Consider the following 12,797-nt stretch of genomic DNA (forward strand, 5'->3'; position numbering starts at 1 on the left):
AGCAATCAATCAGCCGTTTAAAGTTTATAAACAGAGGTATTTTGAAATAATATTCTAATAAATACTGTTTTTTGTTTTGAATAAAGACACAAGGAATATATATAAAACATATATCTTACATAAAATCTGAGGTAAGTTGGTGGTTTAATTTTAACCATTCATGTCTTACATAAACAAAAATTCCAAACTCATTCACAGCTGTTGAACTAATTATAAATTGTAAATAATTTTACTTACAATAAAATTCTAACCAATGATATATAACAGGTTGTCCAAGGGTTTAACAATAATTGCATTCAGTGTCGATAAGTTTTGGACATTAAAACTTTAGGTTACCATTGATTTAATTTGGCAAATTAGACATTTGTTAATAACATAAGGACTATCTTCTCCGATTATAAATTGGCTCGGTCGATGTGCTTGTTCCTTTCAGATATTAGAAATGTTGATTTCTACTTCACTGAATCAATCCTTGCCACTGTCATTATGAGTTCTCTTGTAATATTCAACGGAAGTTGTTTTGCAGGAAAAAGGAGAACTGTAAACGTGTATTAAGTGTCTCAGAATGCACAATCATAAAAAAAATGTGAAAAAGGAATTTTTATAAGCATGTTTACTTAGTTTTAAATAGGTTCGGATCACCTATCCCTCTTTCTTAAGAAATTTTTAAATTCATATCCTCATTTGTTATCAAGTTTTCGTTATTCATTAAGGAATTGATGTTAAGACCTTTAAATTTAATAATATTAAAATTTTTCAGTGATGAGGCTTTAAGGGTTGGGATGTTGACTCTGATTTACTTAACGGATAAACTATCATTCAAAGACAATATAACCGGTCTGTTTTGGTATTTTTGAAAATATGATGGACATAGATATGGGCCTCATTTATCGTAATTCACAAATCGAATTTTTGTGGTCATGACAAATATTTGTTATAAAATTATTACTCTGTTGACTTGAAAAAACACCGACAGAAATTAAATATTAAAAATAGTGGTCTGATTGAAAAGCCACAAAGGCTAGATCGATTTAAATGTCAAATATACGCCGATTTTTACTGCGGAATATATGGTGTATATGGTAGGGCACTATCCCAAGATTTAATAAAAGCTTGCTTTCCAAACACCCTTACCTGCCGGTGCCATTACACTACCGGGTATTTCATCAGTCAACAGAAACAAACTATAATTTACTTAATGTACTTGACAAACAGCTATTATGAATTTTGTGATAACGAACAGTCTTCAAAATCAGAAGTCCAAAGGAAAAATACAAAACAGGAGCAGAGCAAACACGGACATCTAAAAATTAGAGTTGGGATAAGGTCCCATGGAGGAGTGTGCATCCTCTGCTGACTGGTTACATCCGCCGTGAGCTTTCTGCCGTCATCAGCAAAACGGAAAGAATCCGCAGACAATGTATAATTATGGTCTAACAATAAGTATGAAAAAGGTCAGACACTAGCGACCCAGTTTAAGATTGTATTTGCTGACGAGGTCGTTTAACCGACGATAGAACTTACAAAAAGATAATCGTAATCGAGACTGGTGATAGTCTTGTTTTACCAACTTGTTTGTCAGTAGCTTGCCTCGCCTATAAAGAGCACGCCATTCTGATCGAATAAACTGAGAAACAAAAACTCCATAAGCAGGTGATGAAAATATATTGCTACAAAAGTAAGGAAATTGACCATGGAAAAATTGAAGTCATCACGTTTATCATAAAGTTTTGTTATGTTACAATCAAAGGCTGTTTCCAGTAAAATATCAGAATGCTTTTAGAGCAATATCAGCTGTATTTTTTTGGAATTTTTTTTTGCTGCAAAAATCTGCTAGTATGATAAGTCTGCATGTAACTAAAACTTTTATGATAAATAAATTTTGAAAGAATGATTAGTTTTGTCATAAAAAAGATTTCTCTTCTAAGGAATATATAGCAGATCAATTTTTGTACAGGACAACAATAATTCAATTTTGCTTCAATTTGGGCTTCTTCACAGCTTTCCAATAAAAATGTGACTTACAGAACAGAAAAACCATGATATTTTTGTCAATTTAGTAGAAAAAAAATCAGCTCGAAAATTGCAGCTCACATTGCTTTAAAAAAAAGTTAAGCAAATGACCAAATTTTTACGTGATCCAGTTTTATTGGAAAAGCAGCTATCAATGACATCAAAAAGCCTGGACTTTAATATATCGGTGGGGTTGTTGTATTAAATTTAGAAAAGTCGCAAGTTTTGATTTTTGATAAAAATTAGGGATTTCAAATTTTTTAAAAGTTCCCTGGAATTTTTAAGTATCCACATCCGATTTACACCGCTTTTTGAGTATACTATCTTAACACAGTACTTCTGAAGTTTCTCCTTTACTGCTGTTAAGAGTTTGGTAAGGAGTGAAGAAAGAAGCTTTGTAGAGCATTTACTAGAACCCGTTATATATATCTTTGTTTGTCAGGACTTTTCTGAAGTTTAGGTATCCAATATAGGTAAGGTAAATCAAATTGATTTTAGTTGTTGGAAATATATAAAATATTCAAAACTGACGCATGATTTTGAAGAATTTCCTCCTTGGAAAGAGAGCTTGAGTATAACAACTATTATTCAAAACGAGATACTCCTACCAATTCTTAGGGGAAAGCGAAGAGACTTTTTGTAGATTCTAATTAGGTTACAAATAATTAATACATGTATAAATGTATACTTGAAGAGTTTTATCTATTCCCAACTAATAGTGATTCTTCATAATTCGAAGTGCTTTTGAAAGATTAAATATAAATTTACTGAGAGAAATAGGCATTTCCGAATGCTCTGTATATTTCATAAACCAACTTTAAATTTTTTTTAATTTTTTAAATTTTTAACTATTAAATTTTCAACTTTAAAAGAAAAAGAAAGACTAAACCTTTGGGTTGGGAACCATAATAACTTAGATTATTTTGTGGTAACGAAAAAGAATATAAGAAACACAAAGAATGCAGTTTTTAAAATGTTAAATGAATAGTACCTGAAATAAGAAATGTTTTTCTTCAACAAAAAAAAATTAATTTCAGTCTGTATATATGGTCTTAACCAAAGCTTTAACCGTAACGCATCTAGGGAGTTCACCATCTCTTCTCCATATCATAGCATTTTATCGGTAAACTAATTATTCTAGCCGTTCAAATTTTAGTGAAAACTCCTCTCTGACATAGATAAATCGCCTAGGTGAGTTTGCCAAACACAATTATATTGCAATAAATTCTGCGACATTTAATTTTGGCAGCATAGTTTATACGCATTATTTTAGCGCGACATTGCGGAATTCGAATTTAACAGATTAAAGTGCTTAAGACGTCAAAAACATGTCGAAATGGTGTCACTTAATAAATTTTGTTGTCATAATTAAATTGCAAAACATTAAAACAATCATATATGACAATATATTTATGTGAATATATCGCGTTTTAAAGCAACAACGAGAGGCAGTTAAACGTTTCCGTATATTTATGTTAACAAGCAGCTTCTTTATGTTAACATGCAACTTCTTTATGTTAACATGCAACTTCTTTATGTCGACATGCAACTTATTTATGTCAATATGCAACTTAGTTATGTTAACATGCAAGAAAAATGTGTTGACATGCAACATATTTATGTCGACATGCAACTAAGTTATGTTGACATACAACTTATAAGTTATTTATCTTGCATGTAAACATAACTAAGTTGCATGTCAACATATTTATCTCGCATGTCAACATAAGTAAGTTGCATGTTAACATAACTAAGTTGCATGTCGATATAAATAAGTTGCATGTCGACATAAATCAGCTGCATGTCGACATAAATAAGTTGCATGATGACATAAATAAGTAGTATGTTAACATAAATAAGTCTCATCTAATTGCAGTTTTCTTGCATGTCAACATAGTTATGTTGCATGTCGACATTATTATCTTGCATGTCAACATATTAATTTGCATGTCGACATATTTGCTAGAAAAATAACTTGCACACAAGGGGCAGAGATATGCCACCATACATTGCAGTTACGAGACCACATCTTTCAAACAATAATGATTCGATGCTTATATTTAAGTTTTGTTCGCTTTTAATTTTTTCCACAAGTATGACTTATTAATCAAAAACTCCTTATTAGTCCCCTACCGGTTTTCACCGTAGGTGACTTTAGCTTTCCTTTGCGTCCGTCAGTCCGTCCGTCCGTCCGTCTGTCCGTCCGTCTGTCTGTCCCTCTTCAGTTTTCCACACTTTTTTTCTTTATTCCTTTGAGGAATAATATAAAATTTGCTGAACAGCTTCAAAATGTCAAACTACAGATCAAGTTTACACTTTCGTAACGTCTGGTTGACATATTTTCAAGAAAATTAATTTTTTATATTCCAATTTTTTAATGTTCGGGTTCGATATTCTGCATAATAGTGCATTCACAATTTCCACAAACCGGTAGGGGACGTGTATTGCTTATGCAATACTCTCAGAATGCTTGTTCTACGAGTAATGTGCAATTAGTGGTAAGCCTTTCGAACAGCCGAATTATGGTGACAAAAAATAGTGCACATTTAAAAAATTCTAGCTATATAATGTAGTTTTCATTCATTCTGTTATCGATGTAGATGACCTTTGGTATAAAAAGAAATTAATAAATTGAATTAGTTTAACTGTTAACACATATCTAATATTAACATCAGCAAAATGTTTATTAGGGTAAGATCAAATCAGGTCGTGATCCGAATTGAAATCGCCAGGACAGTCAGTCATATTACTCGTGAAATACTGATGGAACGATCGTTGAAGTAATAGTTATACGAACCAGATTTAATAATTGGGTCTTTTGTGTTACGCAGAAATATCATTCAAATCAATCGATGCAGTTCAATAGGGGGGAAAGACAGTGAATGCAAATATACATGTATTGATGAAAACATCATTGATAGTTTATACAAAGCTTTTCGTGTGTTTAGAATACTTTTATCAAATATTGTCTAAAACACTAAAACTAAAAAAATTAAACTCATAAGTTTTGTTTTGCTTATATGACAAAGTGCAATTACAAAGGTTTTATATATGTATAATGATGATAGTGAAATCTTACCATTTCCAGTTAAATTTGCGAAAGATGAAACTGTTTCAAAAAAAAGAAAATTAAAAATAGTTAATTGACATGATCTATAGATAGATAGATTTATAGAGTTTATTTTGATTTTATTTTGATTTTATTTTTCAGTATTTTCAGATAAAATTAAAAATCGTCATGTAAGATATTGAAAGAGATATACTGTAAGAGATATGATTTGCACTGGGTTTTTTTTTATCCACTAGCGAGATCAACTTTGAATAATATTGAGTGTCAATCAATGTCTGAGATATATCGATCTAAGTGTTAAATATTATGATGAAATAATATACATTACAACTGCACCCCTAATGCAGTGATATCATATACAGTGTAGAGATAAAATTAACTGTAAGGCATAGTTATTTACACAGATTTATGTATGTATAGGTATATTATACAGGAAAAGGTATATTATGAATTTATGGGTATTTAAAATGCATTGGTACTTACAGCAATCGTCTTCATCGATTTCTCCATTTTTATTATTATCTTTGCCATCACCAGGTTCCATAATAGGCCAGTCGGGCTCTGTCTAAAAAACAATTATGAGAGATAGAATCTTGCTCTAATAGTTGTCCGTCAAAAACAGAAGGGTAAATTAAACCGCCTGATTATTGTTACAAGTATCAGAAGAAGCTTTGAGTTTAATTCTTATTTATATAAAAATTGGAAAAAATGTTAAATTCACCATCCCATGTTTTAGACAGTGTTTCCAAAATATGTTAAACTGGTTCAGTTGGATCAGTCTATTTTCCATGAGTGTGTGCACGATTAAGGAGATATGGAAGAGGTTCTTGAGTGACTGACGCTTACTGCACGTTTAGATCATTCAAAAAATAATTTCCAATATTTTCATTGAAAATTATATTTCCATTTCATAAACATTAACCTCTATTTAAAACTGCACCCCTTTTCCATGGTAGGACTCAGGTAACCGATCGATAACAAAGTCGCTACGCCGTCGCCTACAGTGCATAAGCTTGTAGAGCTGGGGGTACACATCTCCAAACGCGCCTCTATTTAACAGTAACGGAGACATATTGAACTGTGTCATTATTGGAATATGTATTGAACTGGTTCTAATACACAGTACATGGTAATTAAATAATATCATATAGAAATCAATGTAGGTCAATGCCTCTATATTTAAGAAATGAATAATAATAATCGACGTATCAAAGAAAAAATTGACCGGAAAACTTCATCAATGCGCCGAAGGAGTTGATGCATTGCTCATAGCTTTTCTTTACGACGCTTATTCTGATGACCGATCATGTACGTGTGTAAATTTAAAAATTATCGTTACCAAATTTGAACAGCAGTCTTACCGTGAAAGTTTATAGGCCTATATGTTCGTTATAATATTCCTGGAAAAGGAACAGCCAGCCTCACTGTAAATGTTGATTGATCTCAAGCAGACGAAAACGTGAGAAGACGCTTAATTTTCTATTTCGTGAATCAAATAATGTGTTTTATTTATTTTTGAAGGTTAAATTTTCAAGTTTTTATATTCACAAGGTTTTAAGTGAAATCGGGAGAGAAAATAAGTACCACTGTGAATCTTGCTGGGGGAAACCTACCGATTGACCCGATTTTGTGTAAATCGAGCCTAAAAGGTAAAAATGTGCCTAATTTCGATGGCGGTGCGAAATGTTTTGACAATATTTCAAATAAACGAAATATTTATATGAACCCCCAGCAAGAACTGCAAAATACATTACTTATCGAAGGATTTTTCATAAAAATATTTTTGATTTAATATCGTTATTCACTTGTGCCGATGCGATTTTTATAGATTATTTACCGTGTTAGAATACACCCGTCACGTGCTTAAGAAAAATATATGACGTCACAAAAATACATCAAATATAGTGTTGGATGTCACTGTTCACGTATGTAATAAAAGTTTAAAGAAACTCACTCGGTTAAAGCATTTTTCGATAATTAAAATATTAACATTTTTCGATATATATTTAGCTTCGGACAGCCTCAACATAGCCGCGTAATTTCATTGGTTCATAATATTTCCACTTATTTCGAACCTATATATGTATATGTTATCTATAATTTTAATTCAGTTAGAGCAGTATACCGTTTCTAGAAAATACCATCCAATCGATAGCCGTAGCATCTTATGGTATGTAAATTTCATATTTACTTATGTTTTACTAATCATTGTAAATGTTTAGTCTCTGGTTTTATTTTAATTGCTAAAGTGTATTTTTGTAATTAAAGTTACAATACTTGGAATGTGTCTGTAAAGTTCAAAGGTAAGCTTTCTTTACAGTACGCACTGTAATTGTTTTTTATGAAACGTATAATGTATTTCTGGTAAATGAAAGCTATGTATTTTATTTCATTTTGTCAGTTTTCTCATTTCATGTATTATTTTGTAGGTCAATGCCTCTATATTCATTATTCAAATGAAGTCATCAGATGTACGGTATTTCTTTCTTCATTTTTCCTTGACTGCTCGGTTACACAAATCTTCATAAAATATCATAAAGAGGATGTCTATCACTTTAATCTTTATACATGTATTAGTCATCATTGTCGATTAGCTGTTTATCAATGACGTCATCTAAATGAGCTAGTTCCGGCAATTTAGCAAACAAATGAAGATATTGTCATTTATTAAATTTTGCATCTGGAAATATAGAGCACAGGTCTGCACAAGTACGATTTTTACATATGTTTTTGTTCATAGAGTTACAAACATCATACTTAAAATGATACTTGAGCAAGCATGTGCTCGATGTTTTCCAGTCAAAAAACCATCGGAAAACACATTTTTTGCTCCAGAACATTAATTAATTATAAAAGACAATCTTTATGACGTCATTTTTACATTATAACGTCACTGTGGTGATAACCTTTAACACACTTTTTTCAATATGAACATATTTCTTCCACTTTATTTTCAAAGCTCTTTATAAAACTTTTATTTAGGGGGTGTTAAGTGCATTTTACCACATATAGACCTTTTTAGCACATTAACTGTAATATAATTATGTACGCGAAACGTAAAAGGATACTTACCTGATTTCGATCCACAAAACCACAGTTAGTGCCACTGAATTCTTTTGTATTTAAAGTTGTCTTTGCTGCTACACATCCATATATTGATTGAGGGAGGTTCTCCTTTGAAATGTTAGTGTAATAGTAAAACCTTGAAAAAATTGACAGTTCTCTCTCCTCTAAAGTTTCACTGGGGTTCAGAGACGCAAAGACATACCAAGGAAATGTCATATGTGTAATGTCATTTTCTTCTACTTTATACTTCATAGGTATAATGTTAATCGAGGCCGACTCATTTCCTTTTGTGATATACAGGATAACTGACACAGGTTTTGAAGATCTGATCGTTATAGGATATGAACCACTAATCCGTCTTTGAATGCTGTCATATTTATTCGGGATGATGACATTATCGAATCCGATGATATGTACAGTTGTATTGTCGTATGCAGTCAAAACTATAATTATATTGTCGTGCAAAGTATTTCTAAAAGGAAAGACCATATAAGAACTGCCCCAAAGTTCCACCGAAAGGAGTTGTTCTATCATAACACTTTCTTGTATTAGAGCTGCACTGTAGACTATGATTTTGTCAGAGGAGTTTATATATATTCCAGGATTTTGACAGCTGATCTTGAAATCAATAGTTTCGTACGCACCTAATGGCAGCATTATGATGGATTCGTTTTGACAAATTTTGCCAGAAAAGCGGTTTCCTTTAGTGTATCTAATCTGAACAACAATATCCGTGTTTGTTGGGTTTCCAACCCCCAAAAAATTTTGAATGTTTTGAGCACTTATATCTTGCAGCACTGGAACTACATATTCCGTTCCTAAAAAACTGTCTTTGTATGCATTATGTCGAGAAAAGCTGTATCGTACATGTACATCTCTCTTTTCATTGATCCGATAAATTGTACTGTTTTGATATGCAGATTCTGTTTCATTTGTTCTAGAGCATGAATTATTCTTACAAACACAAAATTCATTGGGATTGCCATATACAGAATATTTTGTCGGTATACTCTTCATGAAGAAAAAAGAGCGGGAAGACTCATCTAAATTTTTTAAAAAAATGAAGATGTATATATATTACATAGTACTAAGAATAATATCAAACAATTTTCAAATAAAATATAATTGTAAAATTTATATACTACAGCAACATTCTAAGATTTTACGCATACTTACCCTTAACACAAGGGTCCCCTGAACAGATTGATAGAATCAGGAATAAGAGACTCAACATCTAAAAGATATGATATAATATATATATATATATATATATATATATATATATATATATATATATATATATATATATATATATATATATATATATATATATATATATATATATATATACACTATTACCACTTAGCTCCCTAAAGTGTCAGAAACTATAAAAACTAAGCAAAAAGCAATTAAACATATGAAACACTAAAAGTTACCAACGGCACAAACAAAGCACACCGACAAATTTTCATGATGACCAGATTTTTTCAATCTTTTTATCATATCTTATTAGGAAATATATAAAATACTCAATTTGATGTAGTAAGAATAAATTATATAAGTAACCCATATAACTCGTATAATAAAAGTTGTTATTCAATGTCAAAGAACTCGCTAGGAAACATAAAGCCTACAACAACCTACATAGAAAGTATTTTAAACAAAATTGAAATTCAGCAGTTTTTCTACACCTACACGAACCCCAAACAGTTCTAAAAAATTTAAAAAAGATATAAAAGATGTCCTGTTAATTACGTTGCATATTTATTGAAAATTTATAAAAAATATTTTCAGAGATTTGTGAAAATAAACCAAATTTCAATCAAACGAGAAAACGAATCAACATTTTAGACAATGTTTGTGAAACGTTCAAGAGCTCAGTCCTAGAGACTACAGAGAATAGATCAATCAAACATCCTCCAATCCACGATATATATAGAGAGTTAGACATTATCATTACAACCTCGTCAGAAGAATATGTACAATAAAATCAGCAGTGAAGAAACGAGATATCAACGTCTAAACGAATAAGATATAACTTAAACTTATGAACATTTCCTGATAATTTATATCAATGACGGCGTCAAAGCAGAATAAAACAGATTAGTAGGAAACAGAGATAATGTCATTCGTAACTACGTATAACACAAAAATCATAATATTACACCTATTGTCAGAAATTTCAATGAAATAAAAAAAAAATATACATCGTTCTCAGTCAACCCTCAAACTTTATTTACAGAAAAAGGCAATCAAAGATTTTACTCAGAATACTCTGTCCATCTACAATCAAGAAATTAAAAAAAGGAACAAAACGTAGAAGTCTACAATGTCGCACGTGCCAGTTTTAAGACAAGGCAGTTCAATTGACGTTGAAGAAAAAAATGTTAGTTTAGAAATTTGATTTACGTTATCAGATGGGAGAGTTACAATCATTTTTACATCGCGAGACGGGGACAACAGTAAAAGCTAGAATTCCTGTGCAAAAGGTAGCAAGGGTCAGTTTGGGATAAGGTACCCGTCAAAAATTTGGTAAAATTGAGAGTTGCTGTACTTGAAGGCTTATGAGTGTTGCTAAAATTCATGAAATGAATTGTAATGATTATCATTAGATAGAGGGATGTTTGTTGTTGAAAGTGAAATGCAATATATAGGCCCCATATGTTAAGTACATGGGAGTCAGAAGTAAAATGCGGAACTTACGACTGTTCAGTTGACATTACTCAGTGAAATTGCATGTTACAGAAGAGAGGTCAAATAACACGAAAAGTATGTGGATGGGACATAGAAAACTACAAACCGGTAAATTTCTGACATGTTATGGTGCAACATGCACACGGCACGGCAGGTCAAAAAGGTCTAAAAATCCGAAAAATAATGAAAAATGGTCGAAATAGGGTAAAAATCTTGGAAAAACCACAATTTTACACATTCAGACAAGCAATTTTCCTCAAAAAATGGTGGTTGGCTTATAGTTTATACGAAATTGAAGATATTTTTGCTGAATGGGAACAGAGTAAATTCGAAGACACTCATCCCCCGGCTACAGTGAATTGTATAAAAAAAAACCTGTCGTCTGCCACCTAAACAACAGATTTAAAGGCAGAGCATCGGAAGACTAAGCTTAAGGAACACATTAATGTATGCAAATACCAATATTAAGGTGTCCAAGTAGCGTAGTGGACAGTGCACTCGCTTCTCACCGCTGCGACCCGAGTTCGATCCCCGTGATCAACAGTGGTTGTAAGTGATACGGTACGGCGGTCGCCCGCTTGAAGACGTGTGTTCTCTCCGGGTACTCCGGCTTCTTCTTACAACAATGACCCCCTCGCACTAATATCGGTGCCACCAAGAGATATTAATATAAGTTGTAGAACTTTTTTTATTAATCGTTGTAAAATGAATAAAGTTCAGGTTTTTGAGGTCAGACATAAAGGAAGAAAAGTTTTTAAGATTTATACGCTATACAAATAATATATTAATACTGATCGGGCTGAGGGAAACATTGATTATGTTATAGTTCGAGGGACGAAATATTGCCCAATGCGAAGCGGGGAGCAATCTATTTATCAATAAGGAATTCGAAAATAGATAGCTGTAATTTTCTCAGTTAGGAATTCATGAGTTTAATTTTGCGGTCCATTTCCTTATCATTCTTGGCATCAAACGGTCACTCTTGATATTCTGACGCATCTGTTTTTCTATCTTAGATTCAATAGCCTCTTACCCAAAATCACGTGGAATGTTTGTACATAAAACCTGCATATCAAAAGTTAAATGATGAGTATCAGGATTAATTTTTTAATTAATGAAATACAGATGTATCTATGGAATTGCTCAGTCTATGTGTTATACATTCGGAGCCAGGAGCAGTTGGTCGTAGATCTTCCGGATCAGTTTGCTTGACTCTATCTTATGTGATAATATAAATGTCTTTGGATATTCAAGTTCCCTACGTATCCATAGATGTTTTTGCGTAAGCATATATTTATCATTTTCTTAACATCAACAATTATGAATTGGATGCCGAAGAACAAAAGATTAAAAGAATGAATTGTACATTTACACAACTTTCTTCATTTACAAGTATCAACTTATAACAGAGTACTCTCAGTTTCGTCCTGTAAATATTTTTGCAGTGTTTACTTCTATCTGACGTTTTAAGAGTTTTTTTTGAAAATATTTTTCTTTTTTATTTCAATTTTACTACAGATGCACTCCTCCAGACATTTGTTTAACCTCTTTGTATTCTTGTTCCGTGTTTGTTTTGAATGATAAAATCATTAAAGATTCTTACAGGCCCAAATCATTTTCCTAAAAACAAATCATCACATGTCACGTTTGATTATCTCAGGTTGGTGTATGTGGGACTTAAAAGCCCATAACTAATAATTCTAATTTCTTATTGAAAACTGTTAAGCTTTTTGGGGATTCTTTTGATTAGTATTCATTGGTACAGTACCGATCAGACCGAACCTAACACCAGAGTAAATCCGAACCAAACCCTGGGTTTACTTTCTGGATTTACTTTGGGTTTACTCAGGGTGTACTTTTTGAAAATGTAGGTCCCTTCGGGGTTTACATTGGGTTCACCCGGAGTTTACTTTGGGTTCACCCGGGGTTTACTCGAGAATTGCCTTTGTGGTCA

At 32.0% G+C, this 12,797-nt stretch overlaps 1 protein-coding gene across 1 annotated transcript in view; it reads right to left on the minus strand.

The window, feature by feature from the left end:
* Positions 1 to 12,797, minus strand: part of LOC128168021 (uncharacterized) — a 41,677-nt gene that overhangs the window by 13,422 nt on the left and 15,458 nt on the right. The window contains exons 2-5 of the mRNA XM_052834078.1: positions 9,326 to 9,383; positions 8,156 to 9,192; positions 5,567 to 5,648; positions 5,093 to 5,122 (exon numbers count right to left, since the gene is read on the minus strand). Coding sequence (XP_052690038.1) covers positions 5,093 to 5,122; positions 5,567 to 5,648; positions 8,156 to 9,192; positions 9,326 to 9,383 — 1,207 coding nt within the window. The remainder of the gene's footprint in view (positions 1 to 5,092; positions 5,123 to 5,566; positions 5,649 to 8,155; positions 9,193 to 9,325; positions 9,384 to 12,797) is intronic.

This window comes from Crassostrea angulata, chromosome 10 (assembly GCF_025612915.1).
Source record: "Crassostrea angulata isolate pt1a10 chromosome 10, ASM2561291v2, whole genome shotgun sequence".
Lineage (NCBI taxonomy): Eukaryota > Metazoa > Mollusca > Bivalvia > Ostreida > Ostreidae > Magallana > Magallana angulata.